Below are 23,218 nucleotides of genomic sequence, written 5' to 3' on the forward strand. Positions count from 1 at the left end.
AGTCAGTTTGTAAACAAACCCAGTAGATTAGTCTTTACAAATGTTCCTTTTTTTTCCTGCAGAGATATTACATACAGCATTTCCTTGGAAGCTGTGACGACTCTCATCGTCTTCCTCTCCTGCCAATTATTCCATAAAGAAATTCTACGAGAGAGCATCATTCACAAATACCTGATGCATGGGCGATGGTATGTCGTGTTCTGGGGTGGTACCTAACGGCAAAGCAAACGCTTCTGACCACTTGTTTAGACTGTTTGTACTTGAAAACAAAAGACAGTGAAATTTGTTTTGAAAGAAAACTTGTTCTGCTCAAAAGAAAACAGAACACAAAAGCAAACAGCTGTAAAGACTGTTGGAAGGTTTCAAGTTTAAATCTCGCAGCCCTGACTTCAGTAAAACTATTTTGGAAGCCATTTTCATTTTTTGAGGGTAATTTCACTAACTTAAAACAGCTTTTACTTTTCAAGATGGTTTTTGATTCAGGTATGGGTCTCTTCCTGTAACATTGCAGTCTAGGGAACCCATGTACCTCAGAAATGCTAATGAGCCTTCTTGTGAGACAAATAAAGAGCAGCCCCTGGAAAGACTGCACATATGTGCTGCGTTGAGTTTTAAGCTGCAACAGTGGAAATACTTAGCAGGTGGTAAACTCGGTCGTATGAGTAATACCACTTGTTCTGGCGAGTCGGTTGTTTTGTTTAAATGCTTTGTCACGGTGGCTTTTACGCATTTTGGTCAGGCTACCATTCATCCTCTTTCAACTTTAAATTCCACGCGGGCAGATTTTTGGGAAGTGTATCTATTGTCTGGTGTTCTGAAATTTCTAGTAGATGTAAGAGAGAGCTACTGCTCCGGGGCGGCACGCAGGGAAAGGAGGGAGGCTCGTCTTGGATGTGGGCAGAGGGAGCACAGGGCAGACTTCAGCCTGAAACTGCAGCGGGGTAGAGGCAGAGCCTCCGTATTTGTGGGGTTTGGTGGTGCTTCAGTCTCTGGGCCGAAGGAGGTGAGGGTTTGGGGCAAAATGGGGAATGTTTGGGAGAAAAGGCAGTACGTGGTCTAGGAGACCTGAGTTGGGAGTAGCAGGTACCTGGCCTCTGGAGAGAGGGGTGGGAATTTGGTGGCTGGGAATCTAGGGCAATGTGAAGAGTTGGAGGGGTAGTGGTTAGAGGGGGCTGGAGTTCATCGTAACACAGCCCCGGTCTGTCCACCTCTATATCACGTGGGAATGGGAACCAACTGTTTGCTTCTGTGGAAATCCTTCTCTGTTTTGGAAATACTGTAACCTTTTATTTAAATCCAGCACACTTTATGTGCACCTGTCAGTCACTGATGTGAGGTCAGATGGTTCATTGGTCTTTGCAAATTGGCCCCAGCCGTGCACACAGACAAAAATATTGGGGGGGTGGAGAAATACTATTGTTACCGGTTCTATGTAACCAAAGCATGGAGCGAAAATGAAACAAATATAATGTTTCTTTCCCTTGCATAAATATTTTTTCAGTTGTGTCTTGAGGTAAAAGAATGCAATGATTCCACAAATTAAATGATTGATTTAAAAGTAGTACTGAAAAAAGAAAACAAAACAGTTTTGATGATCCTGCTGTTGAAGGTGCTCCTGCAGAGCCCTGCTGAAGTCAGTGCAGCTTTGCATGGGCAAGACCTTGGCGTTCTTTCCCTTTCCAGTCTGCTCAAGACTGGGAGAGTTACTGTCTGTGTTTAATGCCAAACGCCAGCCTTTGCACCCTGCCTGGGCTTTGTTGTGCCAAATTTTGCAAGTTGTGAGTCAACTAAAGCTGTTCTCTTTTTCTTTTCAGTCTCCCATATACCAGCAGACTTGTGAAAACTTTACTATATAATTTCATTAGACAAGAAAGAAGGCCTCCTCCAGGGACCCATGTCTTTCAGCAGCAAACAGATGGAGGAGGACTGCTTTACGGGATCGCATCTGGGGTGGCAAGTGAGTCTTATTTTCTATAAACCATACTTCAAACCTTATGAAGTATTGCCTTCTGTGTGACCTCTCTTACAAACACACCTGTAGCCCATTTCTTTTTCAACAAGTGATACCAGTGTGCATGCTCAGTACAGAAAAGCTGTCCACAGGCCTGCTTGGGTTGTAACCGTAGACGGTCCATCTCAAGATGTGTTAGAATCTGAGGCATTTGTATCTGCAGGCACTGCAGGGACGCCTTCCCTGCAGGCCAGCACGTGGTAAAAGTAGCACTTAGTCCATTTTTTTGCTTTTGTTTATACTTTTTTTAAAAAAAAATAAAGCGAGTAGTGCCCCATTTGATAATGCTTCAAGTTAGTTAAAATGTGGTAAGAAATTCTTCTATGGACATATTTTATTCTTTTTGATTACTCAGTGGATATGGTGACCTGCTCCGTGGCTCTGTTTGAGCAGAAGGTTGGACTAGATGGTCTCAAGAGATCCCTTCCAGTCTCAAGGATTCTGTGATAGAAGGGAGTGGCCTAGATAAGAATTTTTGTAACATATTGTAGTGTATGTCTTTCCCGGTAGGTTGACTGATGGTTTTTCTCCTGAATAGTGTGACTAGATTCTGACCTTTTGTGGGCAGACTGTTTGCTAGAGAGAGAGAGAGAGAGAGGTTGCCTGAAGAATATGAAAGGCTTGATGCCATTTTTTTGCTAAGAAAAAGGTTTCTCATGTTTGTTATACTATATACTGTGTTTTGGTAGGTGGTTGCTCTCTTCCCCACACCAGATGTGTTTTATTGGTGTGTGTATTACATATAAAAATTCTTCCTGAAGGTTTTCCATCTAATAAGAGTGAAATACAATATATCGCTAACAGTAATGGTATATGTTGTTTTTCTTTTTCCCGGTAAACTAAATAACACTTTGCAAGTCAGTTGCTGTTAAAACTGATACTATTTATTTTGCTCTTTTGTGAAATCCATTCACTGGCAGCATCCCTAGGGGATATTAAAGTTCAGGCCGCAAGTGGTCGGCCAGAAAATATTTTACGGTCTGTGACAGTGTGCGTGGCTCTCCTCATGGAGGCAGTAAAAGAGCATGTCTCTAACTTGGTGCAGCATAGCCTAAACACATCGCTGCTTCTGCGTAAGATGAGGTTACACACAGCTCAATGTGCTGCTGGAACACACACCTCCTTTCTGGTTTCCAGTTTACACGCTCAAGGGTCGACCGCTGCCGTGTTTGGGTTGTGCCCGTAACGTAAATGTGTCAGAAAACAGTTGCTTGGGTTTATTTAAACAGAGAAGAAATTAATTAAACTGTTCCCTATGACGTTTTTATTCAAGAGTCCCAACAGGTACATTCTCTTCCTTCTTTTCAATTGCTAGAGAAAATTGCTCTTAAAATGTTTTTCCGAAGCAGTTTTCAGTAGGTGGTTTGTACTTTTGCTTGTGACTGGAGAGCAGTTCTCGCTGCGTATTTTGATACCTCTACTTACCTGATGGTTTTATTCTTCTTGGTTCTAATCTCTCTAGTCACGCTTGAGTATCTTTCTGCCTTAGTGCTGCTACAGGCAAAATAGCTTTTTTTCCCCTCTTCTGGTTACTTGATTGATTTGTGAAGGCCATCCAAGTTGCCGCCACTCCTGCCTTCCTCTGTAGCTCCTCTGATAGATATCATATCCCCCCATGACTTTTTACTACTTGTATATCGAGTCTGCATTTCTTAACGCAAACCCTTAAGGTTTCAGCCTACGTCTGTTCTTGTCTCTTCCTACACTTCCACCCCCTTTACTGCTCTTGAACCATTCTCTTAACAACTCCCTTGGCATACTCCTACGCTTATTTTGTTGCTTCTTTCATGAGTACCTGAAGTGCCATCTCTTCTCCCAGTGAATTAAGTATCTTCATTTAAAGCTCTAAGTAAAAGAGCCTTTATAAAGAGCTTTCTAATGACCTGCCTGGGAAAGGGGAAAAAATAAGTACCACATCCTGTTAGAAAATTGAAATTTTTTTTCCTGTTTGTGCCCGAACAGTTGGTTAATGTTTTTTGTGTCTGATTATTTGCCTGTATACGATGTTGGACTATAGATGAAACTTGGACACAAGAGGATTGGTAGAGTAAATGGCATATTTGCCTAGCCGTAATATCTCTGAATTAACCCTTTGCAATCCTTTGTTTTATATAGAATCAGGTGCACGGGTAGAATGCAATACAGATTAGAAGGTAGCAACACAAATTGATAGTCTGTTATGGAACAGAAGCAAGTTTTGAGCAATGAGCAGATGTGGAAAACGTAGACGTGATTTCTGTATTGTTTTATTTTTGTGTATTTTGTAATCTTGACAAGATAAGAATTGAAAGAAGAGTGGAAGAATTGAAAATTCACTTTTCTGTTGCTCAGTGTCTTTTAAATACCACATAATGCTTAAAATAAAGTGTACTGAAATAGTCTAAATATAGTCTATTTGTGATGAAAGGAGGTAGGAGCCTGGTTTTAAAAATCATTTATTTCTCATATGAAATTTCGAGGCTTAAGATAATTATTGTACTTGTTAATTTGAAATTATTTAACTTGATACCGCAGTCATCTACGTTACCATGTATTATGTTATGCATATTTTGTAGTCACTTGCACAGCAGCAGTAGATCAACAAACTCTTATAAGCACTGTATGTTAAATCCACCCCCCCTTTCCTTCCTTGTGATTCAGCAGGAGTGATAATTATACACGATATGAGCAGAAGTTTACCCTTTCCCACAGTTAACCTTCTCCTGCTTCTCATCCTTCGTAGCTTGGTTTTTTTCCTCTCATGAGCCTCCTTAACCCTGAAACCGTACAGCCAACATCCTCACACCAGTTACTTCTCTTTGGTTTGGCCTGTGACTCCATGCAAGCTATCTGTGTGCAAGTACCTTTCTCCATCCTGTATATAAAATACCTTGGTTAGACTTGTATTGCCAATTATGTTATCCTCCAGTAGTTAAATAAACAATTGTGGGTTTGGAATGAGGGGGGAAATAATGATATTTTAGTTTTGTAACTCCGTAAAGGACATTCCTCTATACTGAGTCAACTTTGCTTTGTCTTTGCAGTCTTTTTGTAGGTGTGCAAAATAACTGTAAAGTGCTGCTAGATCTGATGGTATGTGTTGATGTGAAGGCATAAATGACATCAGTATGCATGGCGGTAGAGATTAGACCTCATATATTAGAAATTAGAAGTCCATTCTTCTTGGTTCACAAGGTACATTGAACCAACTTACCTTCAAAAAAATTTTTTTTTTTGTTGGTTTTAAATCTTTTTTTGGAGTATTATTAGCATTTGCCAATTTGTGGTCCGCAGTTAACCAAGTTGAGAGAACGTTTTTCTGGGCAAGCAAAATTTTTTAATTAGTCATTTTATTTCTTGCAAAATAAAATTCATGTTACAGCGAGGAACTGCCAAAGAGATGATACGCTAAGGCAGGAAAATGTTAGTGCTACTCAAGACTATTGAAAAATAAGCCAATTTAAATGGTTTCATTTGAAATACTTGATCCAGTTTATACTTTGCTATTAAAAAACAACCAACACGTTAATGCATCTTGCAGTGCTTAGGAGTTACTGCAACAGTAAGATCTAATTGACTTAGTTTGTGCTGTTTAGATGATTATAGATGTAATGGGTACAATGTTGTACCTGTAAGAAACTAATGAAAAGGCAGTAGCCGGATTCATCTTCATTAATCACCTAAGCAATCATCATGACTAATCTGGCCCACAAATGTACTGTTGTAGCATTAATATAAATTGCAGAATTCAGCGTACAGTGGTCAATAATGACTCGTTTTCTCATGTCTGTACTCTTTGGTTGGAACTAGGCAAGCATTCCTGACCATTAATGACTTTCTATCATGTAAGTATATAATTCACTCTGCATTATGTCATTCAGCATTAGTGTACTTGAAGGCATCTGATGACCTGTGTTGTACATTTGTGACTTATATATGTACTATAGCTTATTCCTGTTTTTTTTGGTGTTGCATTCTGGTTAACAGGAGCACTTGCATGGTTATCTTCAACTTTACAAGAAAACTATTTATTCATATTTAGCCTTTTATGTTAATATCTTTTTTTCCTCTTCAATTTTATGTAAGTCTGATTTGTAATACCTAGATTAAAACATGTCAAAGTAGACAGACACAAAAAGCTACTAACGATGTGTCTGTTATTTGTTAGGATTCCACCAAGCTTTTTTTCTACTAACAAATATTTCAAGCTGGTTGTTTCTACCTTCCAGAGCCTTTTCATGATGTGGTATGATCTGCTACATAGCTACAACCTTGTCTGTCTCCCTGGTGCTTAGTCAGTGTTTAATTGCCTGTTCGTGAAGAAGGTGTAGATCTGAGATTTCTTTCCCAGTTCTGTCTGTTCATCTTCCTTCTTGCTTACAATCCGTAACAGTGTCATCCTTTTGTCACTGGAATCGTGGCGTTTTGACCTGCCTGAACGTGAAGATTTAGATAGTGTCCAGATCTTTAACCTTTCTCTTAGTTTCTCTAAAGGCGTGTCTGAACTGGATCAAAACGTGTGGCTGCAGCTCAAGCACACGTTCTTTGTATTAATACAAAGTATTAATAGTAGTGTTGCTGTGGCAGGCTCAGTCTGCAAAAGCTGCCCAGCAAGCTGGGCTCTAGAGCAGCTTCATCCTGACCGAAATCTGTGCTGTGGTGCCGTGAGGACCATAGAAGCTGGTTTGAAGTTACGTTGAACTACTGTCAGAGCGGTGCCTGACTGTCCCCTGTGAGAGTCTTCATTGCCTTTTTTTCACGAGATAAAACTCATCTTCTGTCTTAATCACAGTAGCACAGAAAAAGATTGCCTCTGGCGTAAATCTCTGCAGGCCAGAGATGTATTCACTGTCAAGCTGTTGCACACTTCCTTTGACATACAGTGTGTTGTGTTTTGTTTTTTTTTTTCTTTTAAAATCTAATTTGTGGTTTTGAATGATGCGAGAGTATAGAACAGTTATACAGCGGTAGCACTTCTGGTAGCATGCCTAGGTCTCAGGTCCACCAAGCTCTTGGGGCTTTCAATCACAAGGATCTTGAAACCAGAAGAGTCACAGCATAATTATTTAAGAAATTCCTGATCTTTCTTGTAAGCTTCACCAGTTTATTTTTGATAGTAAACCACCAGTGATTTAGAACTAGCTGGACAGGTAGCATAGACTTTTGCTCTGGGACCCCCAGTCTTTTCATAGACGCTGACGGCAAAGATAGCAAAGCATCCTTTCCCAGAAGAGCAATTTATACTGTAAGGTCCTGGGCTTGATAGTTCTTGGAAGTCTTCCATTGACTCTGGTGAGACGTACGCATTTGCAGGGAGCAACCGGTAGGGATTTTTTCTTTCCTTCGGAGAGGTAGATGCTCTGGGGGACCCTTGGCTGCCACCACTCCGCCCTTCCAGCAGTGACAAAATATTTCATACTAAACTTTCTCAAGGTGTATGTGTGTTTTTGAAGTCTTCTGTGAAGCCTCTTTTCTGTGATATCTACCTGACACTGTCTAGGCTCATGGTGTGCTGGGAGCTCTGCTACTGTGCTGACTAATATTGCTGCTTCTCTCGTCAGCCCCTCTCAGTGCTAATCCATCTTGTCTCTTGCCCTATATGTAGATTGTAGGCTGTTTAGGGTAGGGGCTGTCGTTGAGTATGTACAATACATAGCATAGCGAGGCTGTGGTTCGTGACTAGAGCTTCTGATTTCTGTGGTCATACAAATCATAATTATAACCATATGTTCCAGCTTGTTTACTGAGAGTGCTGCAGCAAGTTTCACGAGGTGTGTTGGTGATTTATCTCCCTGACATTTATCCTGATATTCCAAAACCTGAGCAGCTTCAAATAACCCATTATTAAAAAAAAACCAAAAAACGAAAACCTATTGGCTCAAAAATGATTTTTCTTCTTTAATTCTTCGGGGGGAAATTGCTTGTTAAAGGAAATCAAGAATCAAGCTGATGTATTATAACAACAAAAGTTTTAAACTTGATATCTTGCAAGCACTAGGGCTAGGAAAAAAGAATTGTATATGGGTGAAAAGGAGGCATTTCATGCTTTCCAAACTCTTCTTAGCTCTAGAGAATTACAGAAATTGAGATAAAGCCAATATTTATAATTATAAAATTTCAATAATCAGTTACTAAAAAAAAAAAAACAACAAAAACTGTTATACCGGAGTTTTTCTTAAAGTCCTATAAATTTCAGCTAGGGGATGGCAAGAAATCTGTACCTTTTCACCTTACAATCCAGTGTCAACAAGAGCGTTCATCTCCTACATGGCATTTATTTTAGCAATAAATGTGAAAATGCTTTAAAAAGATTGTAAACACCGTTATTTCCACTTAATTTTTGAACATTTTCTGCACTATGAGGGTGGTGAGGCACTGGAACAGGTTGCCCAGGGAAGCTGTGGCTGCCCCATCCCTGGAAGTGTTCAAGGCCAGGTTGGACGGGGCTTTGAGCAACCTGGTCTTAGTGGAAGGTGTCCCTGCCCATGGCAGCAGGGTTGGAACTAGATGATCTTTAAGGTCCCTTCCAAGCCAAACCATTCTGTGATTCGAACATATTGCAAATGATACAGAGGCTTGACCATGCCATCTAAGAAACGGACCAAAATCTGGGAATTAAAGTCTTCAGGTTCAGCATCTTCTTCCAGTAGGCCACAGTGCTTCTCACAAAATATTAACAGATCTTAAACTTTTTGATGGTCATCCTTCTGCATCGTAGATGCAGAGTATGTAGGGTTAATATATGACCGAAAGGGTGGGTGTTTTTGCACTAATATGGGATATTAAAGTAACACCTGTGACTTACAACTCCATAAGGCAGTTATTCTTCATAATTTTGAAAATATCTGCAGTGTACCACTCAGGCTGTGTTCTGCTGCTGCTCATTTCCTGATGAAAATGGCTCAGTAGTTCAGGAAAAAGGATGGTCCGTTCGGTTTCAGAGGCACTGATACCACATTATGAATGGGCTTACACCTGACATCTGATGACTGGCGGGTCCCTTGGAAGGGTTGGAAAGTGAATGGGCAGGAGAAACTGAACTGCATTTCAGGTCAGGGTGAGGAACATTGATAAAGCACAACAAATTATTTAATTTTTTTTTTAATTGCTCTGTGTCAAAACTTGGCTTTCAGGTCTGCTGATGGATTAATTTCATCCAAAGCTGTATTTGTTACTAAACTACATGTTAACTGATTTCCCTTCATCCTCCTGCCAGATTGTCCTGTACCACCTTTTGGGGTGGGAGTGTTCGGACATCAGCTCATTCAGATAAACAGTTGCTCCAGTTCAGCGTAGCAAGGGAGTTGCTTTGGCCATGTCTGTGAAGACTGAAGAAATGCAAAGGCTATGCTGCGGACTTTAAAGTTGCCATGTTATTTTGCATTTGTTCTTTATTACTTTATTTTAATTTATTTTATTATTTATGCATTATAGGCGACACGTGGGGAAGCTGAAAGTGTGGCTGCGTGCCTTCTGTTTAGTTCCCTGTTCCCTTTCGCCTTTAGCTTTCTGCTTCTTCCCCAAAATAAGTGATGATGAATTTTTTTAGCGCCTCTGCAATGAAAATCTGTATTTTAACCCCCTCCCCAAATAACTCCTGAAGTCTGGTAGGTTCTTTAACATGTACAAGGTGAAAGAGGAGAAGTTTATTCATATGATATCTATTACGTTGGGCATAGAATGAACTGCTGATAGGAGCAGCACAAGTCAGTTGTGGAAGTATTGTGTCATGATCAAATTAGTTCAAGTTCTGAAACAGTTTTATTTGCCTTACCAATAATATTGTCAGGGGAGAAGAGAAATTACTTCAAAGCTTAAAATAAATTAAAACAGCCTTTGCCTTGGAAAGGGAGTGGAATTTAAAAATAAAAAAACTAAAGTACATTTTCCCAGCTAGGGACGTCATCATACATGGCTGGGAGATGAGGGAGGCAACGTCTGTCACTTAAGTGGACAAGAGGAGCAGTGACTTTGCTTACCTGTTAATTGCATTAAATCCTTAAATTAAATCCTTAAATTAGCGCAGCAGAACTTCCTAAGTATACGTCTTGCAGATACAGCAGAGCTTATGGTTTTCCAATTAGCAGTAGACATTTTAATTCACATAACAGATTAGATCTAGTATATGAACTTGGTATGAATATAGCCTTAATCTGTGATGTCAGTTTACTCAACTGCAGTGTTTAAATAGAAAAAATAGTTTACATAAAGAGCTTGCAGATGAACTCTTATTTAATACTGATGCTTATGAGACAAGAATGTGCCTTGCAGAAAGTGGTAGCTGTCTTGCCAACTCTTAGAACCTGTCCAGAAGGAGGTGGATAATTAACTAACATGTTAACGAGGTCATTAATGCAAGTGAAAAGATGTCATTCTGGCTGTTGAATATACACGGTGCAAAGGAATACTGTGCTTTTAGGGTATGACGGCTGTGGTAGGTTTTGCAGGGGCTCTAAGGGAAATGAAGCAAAAATGTAAGTGTATTACTAAAGCAAACCTTTCACTGGTGCCAAAACTCAAAATCAGATGAACACTTGAATCTGATTAATCTGTAAGGAAAATATTTGCATGCATTAGGACATCTGTATTTCAAAATTGCAGTCTTGCAGATTCATACAGAAACTTTCAGCCTTGACTTGGATCGTAAAACTAAATTTTTTCTTTTCTTATGCTACATTGTTTTTAATTCAGTTGTGTAGTGCATTTTTCTAATTGTGGTCAGTATGCAAAGAGTACGTTGAATTTGCATAGTGCGAGACAGAAATACTTTGGAGAATAAGTGGACATACTATGAAAAATCTTAGCTGTAATGAATTTTGTAATTTTGAGGTAGTACAACCTTGCTGGAGCCACACTCCATCTGGATGTGGCTCATAATATGTTTTCTCTTGAGCCTTGTTGAGTACGTACTTGAGCACATATTTACAGTATTGCCTATATGGACTGAAGCGTTTGACTATGATTTTGAGGGTTGATTTCACAAATAATTTCATTTCAACAGCTATAGTTTCTAATGAACAATTTTTGTTTGAGAGGGAAAATGTTCCTCTTTGCGTTTGAGCATAAAAAAGCTTGGAAGTGTTTCCATCTTTCTTTTATTTCTGTGGCTTATAGCTGTACTTCCTTGTTTTTGTAGACCCATGGAGGAGCTAAGCTCTGCAAAGAATGATCTAAGATTTAATGAGGCCTTTGACTAAAATCTTTGTCTTAAACCAACAAAGACAAACCCTTAATGCGATTATAACGTAGTTATTTTTTACTTAATGTTCTAGAAGAGCCAATGGTAATTAAATGTGTTCTGCCAAACTGTAGTTTCCAACACAAGTATGAGATTTTTACATAACCTGATAAATGGCTATTTTTCCTTTTGAACAAGCCATCAAAAACATTTTCCTTCTTTCTGCAAAAGACTTCCCAGCCAAATTAGAGCAAAGCCAAACAGATCATGTGCTTAGCAGTGTCTTAGTAGAAACTATTTTAACAGTTGCAGATTTAAATTTTATTTCCTTGTCCTGAAGCTAGTTACTATTGTTGAGTAATTTGGAACTTTTCTGATTGAGGTTTACGTTATCGGTATGTGGTAGTTGTAGTATAGAGCAGTGAACATTAATTTTCATGACAGTTGGGTTTGTTTGTCAATTTTTCTCTTTCAAGCGAGTGGCATTTTCCGGAGTGACTCACTTTGGGGAAAGAAAAATACTATTAACAAGAAAAGAATGTGGCACCTAGGAATAGACATCCTGGTGAAAAGAATGGATTTCCATTATTGAAAAATAAATTTCTGTATTACATGGAAATTCAATTATTATCCTTATAGGAAAGTGTGAATTTTTGCTTGCTTCTCAGTAATTTGATTTTTATTTGGATTTCGAATTTGCACCAAGTCCAGAGCCGTGCTGCTGCCAAGCTATGTCACTCTGGTTGGTGGCTGTAACTGTCACAGGTGGGGGGACATGGCTCAGACCTAAGTGACGTGCTGCTTCTGTGCATGCTCGGCTGCTGCCTGGGAGGGCGCAGCCACATTAGGACAGGCTTAACGGCAAAGCTTCACCCTGATCGTTCTGCGACCACCACCACCCCCCCTTACTGTGGGTGAAGGGCTGGAGCAAGTGGGAGGGAATGGCGTTTTGCTGGTGTCTGCTGCGCTAAGGGTGCTTTGCTGATGACTGTAACATGGTGGCATTCCTGAAGGTGTCCACAAGAAAAGGTCTTTTGAGTCTTACCAGAACAGCTGTAAAGTTGTCGTGGTGGTGGTGTAGGCATGACGATCTACGAAGGGGAGGTTTGTAGAGAGGGGAAATTTTTTTCATTAGACCAGTTACTGCAGTTGGAATAATACAGGGATGTATGCGAAGTGTAACACCATACGTGTGCTACCCAAACCGTCTTCAGATGGCACAGCTTCCAAGGATTTAACCTTAGGAGAGTGCTTAACGACTTCGATGTTGGCACCCAAAGGAAGATTTCTCTAACCGTTTTACTGGGAACAGTATTGGGATCCTGAAATACAAATTCTGTTACCAGCACGATAGCTGGAATACAGCTTTATTCATTTAATCTTTCATCAACAAATATTTGAGTTTTATCAAACTCAGCATTATAAACTTATAGCTGTATCTCTTTCACTGTGGAACGTAAGAGAAGGACTAGGTAGATGAGAGGCTGGAGAGGAATGCAAATCCCTTATTGCACCAGTTTCCCATATTATCTTCTCATTCTTTCCATCTTCTGTTTCCGTCCTGTAAGACAGAAGGAAAGGGGATGGCGCGGAGCTGGGAAGGCAGAGTAGATGTAGGGAGGAGGATGACGCTCTGGTATCTCTTTCACTCAGCTATGATTTGGCTGGCTGACATGAAAGCTCTTGCCTATATATAAATTACTGTTGTGGACCTAAAAACATTCCTGATGTGAATGTATATACAAAGAAGTTAATGGCAAACAAACTTCCTTTGTTTGGAGTATCATTAGGGCCTTGCTCATGCAAAATGGAGAGTGTGTTGGTCTGACAGCTCTTGCACATTATTTTTCTTCAGCACGTTAAGCAAATGCTTTCATGTTTGGCCCTTCTAGATCGGTCTCTGGATAGTATTTCTTCCTTTGTGCCAAGCATCGCCCTCTTTCCCACTCATTTTGGAGCATTTTGTGAGGTTTGAAGTAGACTGTTATCGGGGGAACTGCTGCAATTCAATGGACAGATTTTCCTTGGCCGAGATCCAGACCTTGCCTTCCTGTTGTGGATATTAATAATGACAGAGTTGAGACCTTGTCACTCTCCTGCTGAACAGTGTAGGTAATAAATTCGGAAACCAGCTCTCATAAGAGAATTGTGGTCAGGAACAGGACAAGGTTTTCTGTCTAAATGAAAAATTTCAGAATGAGTCTAACTCTGGAATAATTCCTAGTAATTGTTAAAAGACTAAATTTCTTAGCATTCCTGTTAATATTTTGGATTTTTGCTCAGCATTATGAGAATCTGTAGCTGATAAATACACAGACCTGTAGTCTCAGTCTGACTGAGCTGAAAATTTTTACTTCCCCATTGGTCTTAGTTCACACAAAACCCTCACATTAAGTGAGATGATTTTATGCTGCAGCTAACACTCAAAATCAGTTTAAGTCCATTTTATTTCTGCCACGCACGTACATGAGTCTTCTGTATTAAACAGTTGTTGTAGGACTTCAAGTTTTAACATGCCTCTGGGGCAACGTACGAGTCTTGAGGGTGCCTGAGGGTGAAAGACTTGTATCAGTAGGCTTTCTCAGGTCAGCTTCAGCTGGCGCTTAATAATAAGGCTTCAATAAGGTATTTAAGGTTGGCTTCCCGGATTTATTTTGCACTTCACATCTTGTGAAGAGTATACCTAAAATATGTGGGCGTTAATCAGAAACTCCGTTCCCAGAGCACACGGCCATTATAATGGGATGCACGGGGCTGTCAAGAGGACGTCCTGCATCAGATCTTTCTTTCTACCGTGAGACCTGTAATCACCATCCTGTGTCATTGCTGTCTGTAGCAGGCAGCGTCTACACAAGCGAGATGTCTTGGTGGATGCTCACAGCTAGTGCTGTGGCTGAAGGGTTTTAGGAAGGGGCAGCAGGCACGGCGTACGCAGGGGTTTGCTTTTTATTTTCTTTGGGATTTTTGTTTTCTTTTTCTCCTTTCTCTTCTTTTAGAGAATTAGGGAATGGGAAACTGAAGCCTTGCCTTTCTTTTTATTAAATGGAGAAGTGTTCCTCTTACCAATCCTGTTAACTCCTCCTCCTGCAAAATGCAGACGTGTGTGCCGATCCTTCCTCCTGTTGCTGAGGCTCAGGAGAGGCTGCCTGGGGGACTGCCAGGACCCTCAACTGCTCCATCTAAGTAACCGAATTTGCTCTACTCTGCAACTCAGAGTGTAAGCCCTAGTTGTACATTAGAGAAATGGAACCATTAGAAACCCTGAGATGTCTGTCATATAGCTAGGTTTGAACGCTTGGGAAAAGGTGGATTTATAAATTCTATTGAGCCTTTAGAACAAGCTAGTTTTCAGCAGATCTGAAATAGAACTTAAATGAACTAGGACTTTGCAGGCAAGAAATAGCTCTTTCGCAACTGGTTCTTACTGTACCAGTCATGTAATATCTGCCTGAATACATTGCTTTGTGAAGTGAAATTCAGAAAAAGTGGGGAGAAGGATTAGCCAGTAGAATATATGAGAAGTGAATCATTTGCTGAGAACCGTCTTAGCTATTTTTTCCTGTATATTCTCAAGGAAAATCCTGTATTACAGTTATCGGGCTTACCGACTTTTATTTTGGACTGGCAAAGGAACATGTCATTTCTTTAAACAGAAATTTAACTAGAGGCTGCATGCCTGAAGGCTTGTCTTTTTTCCAACTGCATAAGTCTTACATTACTCTCCAAATACTTTGCTTCTGAAGTTTTTGTGTAAACATATCAGAAGCTATGCATTTCTTTCTCCAAAGAGAACAGGCCCTGAGGATTGCCATTAAACATAGACGACAATGGCAAATTCTAGGATGTGTGATATAAAAGCCTTCCTATTGCTCTACATGGCAAAGGACGTGTATTTATGGCTTTAAAACTGGATACGGTGCTGATTCTGGGGTGTGGTTACGCACAGACACATCGTGTGCTCGTGCAGCTTCCCAGTAGCTTCAGTAGAAACCTTTTGAGAGCAGAGCCTAAACTGTCATCTCTTTAGCTTTAGCAAAGGTACTGAATGCGTGTAGGGAGGAAGGGACACTTCTTGATGATGCTCTGTAGTTTATAGTGATGGAAGAAATAGAGGAGCATTTCATTTTTCCTAGTATACCAGGTGGAGTATGGGTGGTTTTTTTTAACAATTATGTTGAAAACTATCAGAAAATGACAATTAGAAAAATGTAAAGCCACAATATTTAAGCGTTTGAAGAACGAAGATGGTGTAGCCTTCCAGTTACAGACCAGGTATGTCATGTGGTGCAACATACGCAGAGCACCTTGACATCTGGTGGGAACGTTGTGATAAAATGCCTCCAGCCACTTTCGGTCCCGAGGCTGTACATGACATCTTTCAGATGAAAGATCTTAAAGCTTAAGATGCAACTTCAGAATTTCTTGATATCTAGATATTTAAGTAATACTATGAAGAACTCGTATTTCTGTAGTCATCTGCCAACACTTAAGTCTTTTGTGTTAAGTGCCTTTTCTTGTAGAGAACTGTGGAAAATGGAACAAAACAAGTCTAAAGAAAACTTTTACTAAACAGAGGACACAATTATTTTATTTTCCAAGTACAATGTTTGGAACTCCATTGGGTTTCTGTAGTGCAAGGTTAAGCAAGATATGATAACGTGCATGACAACTTACCTATACGGGAAGCTGTTCTTTCAGAATTTCAGAGGTTCCAAGATATAACAACTGCTATAAAAACACGGCTGGAAAATAGAATAGTAATAGGCAATTTTCGAACTGTGATGAGTTTAACAGCAAATTGCTTAAAGGGTATTTGACAGGATATATTAGTAAACTGTTTAGGATCTTGCGTGGGGTGGGAATCAGGCACAGCAGCTGGAATGCCTGTGACAGCTCTGATCAACAGAATTTGTCATCGTGCTTCTGAAACCTAGTGACTACCCCCAAAATGATTTGTACAACTGCATGTATTTAACCAGAAACAACACCCGTACTAGGTAATGGAATAAAGATTCCTTTGGGTTGGAAAGTGTCTCCCTGGAGAAAAAGTAGCTGTTCTAAATCTAAAAGTACACTGCTAAAAACACATGTATTCTCTCTATCCAGAGGATTTGCTAAGAAGCTCTATGTCCTGGTATGGAATATATACTAAATTCTGGCAGATGGGATTGATCCCAAACATGCTTTTCAAACAGCTGATCAGAGGAAGTGAACCGGCTGCTTGCAAGTCTATCACCTGCAATCTCCTGGAGGAAAAAGTAAAAATAAAAATCCCTCCTCCTAACAATCCGATGAAGACAATCAGCTAGTTGGCCTGTGCTTACAAAGTCAGATAATTTGAGAGATCAAGTGTTTTGAGCAATGATTTTGGACTTCTTGACATTAATACTTGGTTGAGGTTGTGTAGGCTTGTTAGAGCAAGATGCTCTTCTGGCAATGGGAATGAAAGCAAACCCACTCCTTACCCTGCTAAAGTGAGTGCTGCTTTTCCATTTCACAGTGTGGAGAGCCAAGACATAGATTGCGTTTCATCCAAACACGCATGTGGCTGACTCCAGAGCTCTCAGGGCACAAGTCCAGACTTATCCTAAAGTCATACCTTCACTGAGGAATCTTAATTCAGTTGAAATTACAGATATTGGAAATAAATTCTGTCCTCGATAGCTGATAACTTTCTGGGAGCAGAAACAGAATGGTTGCTGTTCATGGTGAGCCACTCTCAGTATGTGCACAGGAAAGACTTGGTTCAGTCATGTGTCTCTCCATACCGTAAAATACGTTATCTGTAAGTTTCCTCGATGATCCAGTTGTTCAGTCTCAGGAAAACAAATGAACAGCGACAAATCTGGAGTAGTTTTTTTTGGAATTAAAAAAAAAACAAACATTCATTATGAGAATAATGGCAAGTCCGGGCACTACTCCAAGCAGACACGTTTCCATACTTGTATAAGTAGGGGACTCCATTGCTACAAATTCTGACCTTACTTGAGATTATCCATGGGTTTTCCTGTTGCCAAACATTTGGTAGAACAAATCAGATGACTGTAATCAGAAAGCTATCAAGATGACTTTTGTTCAACTTCTTTAAATTATTTTGCCTGTGACCAAGAAGGGAGAGGAGGCAAAGTGTTCTTCATTGACGTTTTCAGAAGCAGCATTGGTCTTCCAGGGTCTCTCTCAAACAGCATCTGGAGCTGTTTGATCCCAAAATCAAAGCTAAGATCTGCATACTGCCACTCCTAGAGGTAGGCCTGCTGTTTCAACTAACCTGAATAATAGTTTGGTGATCATTGAATGGAGTTTGCCAACGTGCTGAAACATAATCTCACTTTGTTATGGAGAAATCTTTACTGATTTCCAGCATTTTTTTCCTCCTTGACTTCCTCTTCTGTTTTTCAGCTTGGGGATTGTTTGTGCTGTCATTTCTGTTAAAGGTTAAATTAGGGATTTGCTGTACAACAGAGTCTTCGAGGTGGTGTTTGTTGCTTCTAGGTCAGAGCAGCCTGGGAGATGGACTGAAGCTATAGAGCCTCTGATTTTTCTAACAGTTGTCCTTGGACAGGAATTACATGTAATCTGGGGTAGAAAACTGCTTATTATGTAAAGGCTTTATGCAATTGAAAGTGCAGCATTTTACATTTCTGCAATTAAGAAAGTTGTCCTGAAATAGTCTTAGCTTAGATGGAAAACGTGCTCATTAGCCACATTCCTATTCTTGCCCAACGTTCTCTTTAATTTTTCTGTAAACTTTTAACTTGCAATGGCTGCTGTCACTAGTTTTTTCTTACAATTGCTGTATTGGTTAGAATTACCTATTAGTGAAGATTTATATAAGTTTTCATCTGTTTGAGATCTACTTACTTTCCCTAGCCCGAGTTCTAAAACACACTGAAGCTTTGCAAAAGTTGTACTGTTCCCCAAACAAACAATTTTTAGCTGCTGTAGCAGTCACAAAACGAAGTCCTGGTGACAGCGCTTGGTGCAACCGAGTCATTTAATTGCAACATTAAAATGAACAAATGCAGGGAAAACTATTGAGTGTGGCTGGTCTGAGTGCATCTGCCATTTATGCTAGTGCTGCTTCATGAATTGAAAATACATTATGTTTAATATGGGCTCTCCTGGGACTGTGTGAGTTTACTAAGTGCATCAAGGGATATGAAGAAAACAAATAGTAGACTGTAAGAGTCTTGTCTCTTCCTCCACTGTTTTTCTGTTCCCTTGGTGCACTCTGTCTACTTGTAAAAGTCTCTCAGAAATGAAGGTAAACTTACTTTGAACAATACGTAGAGAATAAAATCTAGTAATCGATTTCTAGATTGGTCAACTAAAATGTTTTAAATGTCGTCCCATGTAGCTTGTCTAGTCAGGTTAATGATTTGCCACATAATTTGTAGCTACTTGTGGAATTTTTGTTCTTGCTAAATAGAAAACGTTTATCTTTGCCATTTGGCTTCTTAGTGTTTTCACTGGAAGAAGAAAAAAAAAACCTTGTGTGCTTTTGCAGTTTGTGTATTGGAAAATAATGTGTTCTCAATCACTGTTACAGTGTTTCTCTTCCTGCCTTTTTAATAGCATCTTTTTTTCCCCCCTCTGTTTTTTGCACTCTCTCTCCCCACCACAACCGCCACCAGGCTCTTAAAACTCATGGCATGCCCTGATATTTTAAGTCATTTTAAAGTCAGTTCAGCATCTCATCAGTATGTCGAGAACTGGCATATTTGCAAATTGCAGTAGTCAATTCATAAAGCACATAAGCTGTGCAAAAGTTTGCTTCGGCATATATTTAGAGCTCTCCAGTTAATTAATTTTAAATTAAATTTTCACTGTGGTTTGGCACATACTTGAAACAAGCACAAGGCAACTGCTGAAGATGGAAACCTGAAATACTTGTAATTATTGCACCTTATGTACAAATTAATCCCTTTGTTGTGTAGCACTGACATTTTCCCTGTCACTTTATCCTCCTTAGGAGGCAGACTTTGAAAAGAAATAATGACTGTATAAATTAAAATTTACTGGTTAGTGTGGGTGTCATGCTAGACATAATTCCTTATGAAGTGTGGTGTCCGTTATGGAAATCATCATTGTATCCTTTCTCAAGCGTAGGAAGGGATTTATAATCTGCTAGAATGCCAAAAGCTTTTAACTAGAATTGAATGCGGTCCACTATCCATAAATTATAATCATGCATGCGTGTGGGTGTCTTATCATTAAACTCTTATGCCTGTGTGAGAAGTGTGGGAGGTAATAAAAGCTTGGGACATAGTAGTTGATATATTGTACATTTTCTTTTTAAAATTTGTTCTGAATCTATTCTGGTGTCCTTTAATTCACATCTTCCTCAAAGAAATTAGTGCTGTGTTTGGTTAAAGGGATATTAATTAAGCAGTACCGTGTTTTGTTTTGTTTTTCTCTTTTGGGCTTGTACCAAGTGGTGGTTAAAAACTAGTTAATGAGGTCCATAGGCTCTGCTCGAGTACGTAAGGCATGTTTACACAACTTCATACTGATTTTAGGTATTTGAGTTAGAACGGAGGCTTCTACTGCAATAACTACGGCAGGGCATTCTTTATTGTGGAGGCAGGTGTTTCTATAGCTGCTTATGCTTTTCTTAAATGCATAAACTCAGGCAAGAGAAGCTTGGCTTAGCTGTAATTATATCTACGGTGAGGATTCCTAGATGTGAAATTAGTATGAACAGTAAAGAGTAAAGATGTGCATCTCTTCAGTTACACAGCTGAAGCTCTTAGTCCAGATACAGATAAATGCTGAGAATCAACACTCGATGTGGATATTGAGTCTTGTGGGACAATCTGAAAATACCCCATGTCTTAAAAATGAAATTATATATTTCTGAATCTTCGTCTGGCATGCTATTGCGGCAGTGCTAGCCAGCTGTAGAAACGGTTGCTGGTTTAGCTACAGCAGTCGGCTGGCTGGAGCAAAAGTAAATTGTGCTTGGCCAACTGCATTGCCTTTGCAATGGCAAAATGACAAAGCTTGCGGATGAGGGAAGAGCGGCTGAAGTTGCCTACCTGGCTTTACTAAGGCTTGTGACAGTCTCCCATAGCATCTTTGAATGGGGTGTTAGGGTCTAGGTGGGTGGACTACTGCGTAGGTGAGACACTGGCTTAAAGAGCGGTGCTTTGTCCCCCCTCCACCACTCAGTTACGTTTCTGTCTCCCACCGTCAGAACATCTAAAGGTCTTCCAGTGTTTTCACTTTGACCAGCCTCAAATCAAAGAGGCGTGGGGGAAAGGATGGTTGTACAAGAGATCTGAACATGGATCACTTTGCCTTTTGGATGACTGTAAGGTTTGAGCTGACGCTTTCAGGGGATTATCCATAACGGTTCTAAGATTTCTTCCTTGAATGGGAATAGTTATTTTAGAATTTGCTATGACGTGTAGCTTAGATTTCTTACCCCGCCACGTGTATATATGGCCTACCATGCATTTATCACCCTAGTAGTTAGCTGGCATGCCATCAAGAGATTATTCTGTGACTCTCAGTTGCTTTAGATTTGATGATCTGCATTAGATTTTTGTAACTTCAGATTTTAACCCCGAGTGTTTCATTGGTTTCCAAGATACGAATGGAAAATCAGAGGTGTTAGTACCCCAGTTAGCCGTATGGTAATCTACAGATAATCTTCCTTCATTATGCAAACTGACCATTTATTGCTTTATTTAGTCCCTGTTAAATCTTACAAATGCTTTTCTTATTCTTTCAGAAGTTTGATTTTATTTAAAAAAAAAAAAGACAAAATCTCTTAGAAATCCAGTTGTAGTGGGTGCAATTCCACATTCACTTTCAATCCAACAGAAGTATGAGCTGCTGTTGAAAGAAGCTCAAACCACATGCTACCGCTTTTGCCTGCGTCTTTCTGCCTCTCTGTTTTTTGCTCATATTTGCATTTGTGTGGCCACATGGTGAGCTGTCGCAGAGAATTGAGCTAGCTGAAAATTGTCCTTCCCCTCAACTTGGCTAAAAAAATGAACTTTCCTGTGTGGCTATACAAATATTGTTTGGGTTTTGTTTTTTTTTTTTTTTTTAGAAGGGTACAGAAAGTGTGAAGAAATGTGCAAAGGGAAGGGGCTGCTGGTTTTGGTGGAAGCTATATTAAAAATCCCGTTGACGTGCACTCTGTATCAACTAGATTGCTCTTACTCCTGTTTGTTGACTCCTTCAAAAAGTTTTGAAAGGTCTGCGAGATGAACATACGGATAAATGTTAAGCAAATGGGAAGGGTCAGTGCAGCTTTTGTAATAGGTATGACTTACCTGCGTAAGAGCCTGATTTGAATCTTCTCCAAAAATCATAATTTATCCATGTGTCTCCTGGTTGTAGTCACTGCTCTGCTTATACGTTGCCTACAGTGAGGGTACGGAGATGTCGCCTCCTGCATCCAAAGGAGCTCTTCATGGATTGTTGTTGCAGTTACCAGCTTATGCTTCTCTATTAACAGACTCATTCTGTTTGAGGATTCTATAGTAGAGTTACTTGAGCACTACCAGATGAGCACTCTGGTCTTGATGATTTGTGGCTATTCTGAATTTTTTCCTAAATCTTCTCCTGACCCTTCATTTGAAGACTATTTCTCCAAAGGCAGCCTCCTGTTGAGCCTTAATCTGATTGAAGGTGACCTGTTGCTGAAAGAGGCTGAGCAGGGATACCACAGCAGTTGCTCCTTCCACTGGTCTTGCATCAGATCTGCTGACGGTGTATCCAGAGCGTGCTGGAAAATGCACCCAACATCCTTCATTTAGCTCATCTGCTAAAGCCTGACCTTCTCGGAGCGCTCCCTTAGCGCCTCCATCGCTTTTTGGCCTCTCCGAGGAGCTGTCTACTTCAGATTGTTCGAAAAAGCTTTTACTGTTAATTTTTATACCTTTAGCAAGCTGTTCCTAAGTTATTTTTGGCTTGACTCAATATGGTTTAGCACTGAACTTGCCAAAGCTTATGTACCTTTTTCTTTCCTGATTTGGAAAAGACTTAATCTTTTTACATTTAATAGTCTCCTTCCTCTGCAGTTGAGTCACGGTGCTTTTTTGTTCTGTTAGGGGCCTCTAATATCTGGTATACATCCTCTCTGAGCCCTTAATGCGGTGACTTTAAGTTGTCTTAGTGCCATCTACAAGCAATTCATAAGCTGAGCCTGTTTTCTTACCTGTTCCTTAATCTTTTGGGTAAATGCTCTGTCAACGCTGAACTTGCTAACTAGCAAAATTAATTCCACTTTGATAAGATATTTGGAAACTGGAGGGATCCTCTGAATGTTTTATAGTTAACGGACTTCAATTAAGAATGCTTGTGCTAATACCTATGTGGGAGGTTGGCGAGGGGTTTGGTTTTTAGGAAGAAAATCAGATCGTGACCTTGAGCAAAGATTTTCCTTGTCTGAAAGAGGAGGGAAAGTAGAATTGCGGGAGGCTTTAGCAGAGTTTACTCTGGAAGGAAAGTCTAGGTCAAAGTAATTCCGCCAAGAATGGGAGATGTTTGTAGGCACCACAGCAGTTGATGGTTGTTTGGTACCCTCTAGTTTTGTGTGTGTGTATTTGTATAATAGAAAAACTATATAATATAAATAAAATATAGTAACTATATAGAAAATATATAAACATAAATACATTTTTATAATATAAGAATACACATGACCTAGTATACTATATAAATATTTATTCAGCGTGTATGTATACGTGTATATATATCTTGTAGGTATCAAAATACCTAGAGAGATAAAAATTAAAATATGCATAAATTTTATATTAGAATAACTTGTTACATAAATATAAACAATGTTACATAAATATAAAAATATGTAAACATATTAAAATAAATGTAGATAATATAAAAATATGGCTAGAAAAAATGGTTTGGGCTTGCATAATTTTAATTTTGGCTTCAGGTTTATCCACGTAACTCTCTTCTGAGTTGAGCCTCAATAGCTTATATTTATGGAACTGCTTCTCTCAGCGACTGGCATTCTCAGAATATCTGTCAACAAATGATCCATCTTTCTGTAGATTTATATATTATAGCTATAT

General features: G+C 39.6%; 1 protein-coding gene across 5 annotated transcripts in view; it reads left to right on the forward strand.

The window, feature by feature from the left end:
* Positions 1-23,218, forward strand: part of LOC143173220 (dymeclin) — a 224,758-nt gene that overhangs the window by 45,565 nt on the left and 155,975 nt on the right. For all 5 annotated transcript variants that reach the window (XM_076363416.1, XM_076363415.1, XM_076363414.1 and 2 more), the window contains exons 7-8: positions 63-188; positions 1,815-1,957. In XM_076363416.1, coding sequence (XP_076219531.1) covers positions 63-188; positions 1,815-1,957 — 269 coding nt within the window. The remainder of the gene's footprint in view (positions 1-62; positions 189-1,814; positions 1,958-23,218) is intronic.

Source organism: Aptenodytes patagonicus, chromosome Z, assembly GCF_965638725.1.
Source record: "Aptenodytes patagonicus chromosome Z, bAptPat1.pri.cur, whole genome shotgun sequence".
In the NCBI taxonomy this organism is placed as follows: domain Eukaryota; kingdom Metazoa; phylum Chordata; class Aves; order Sphenisciformes; family Spheniscidae; genus Aptenodytes; species Aptenodytes patagonicus.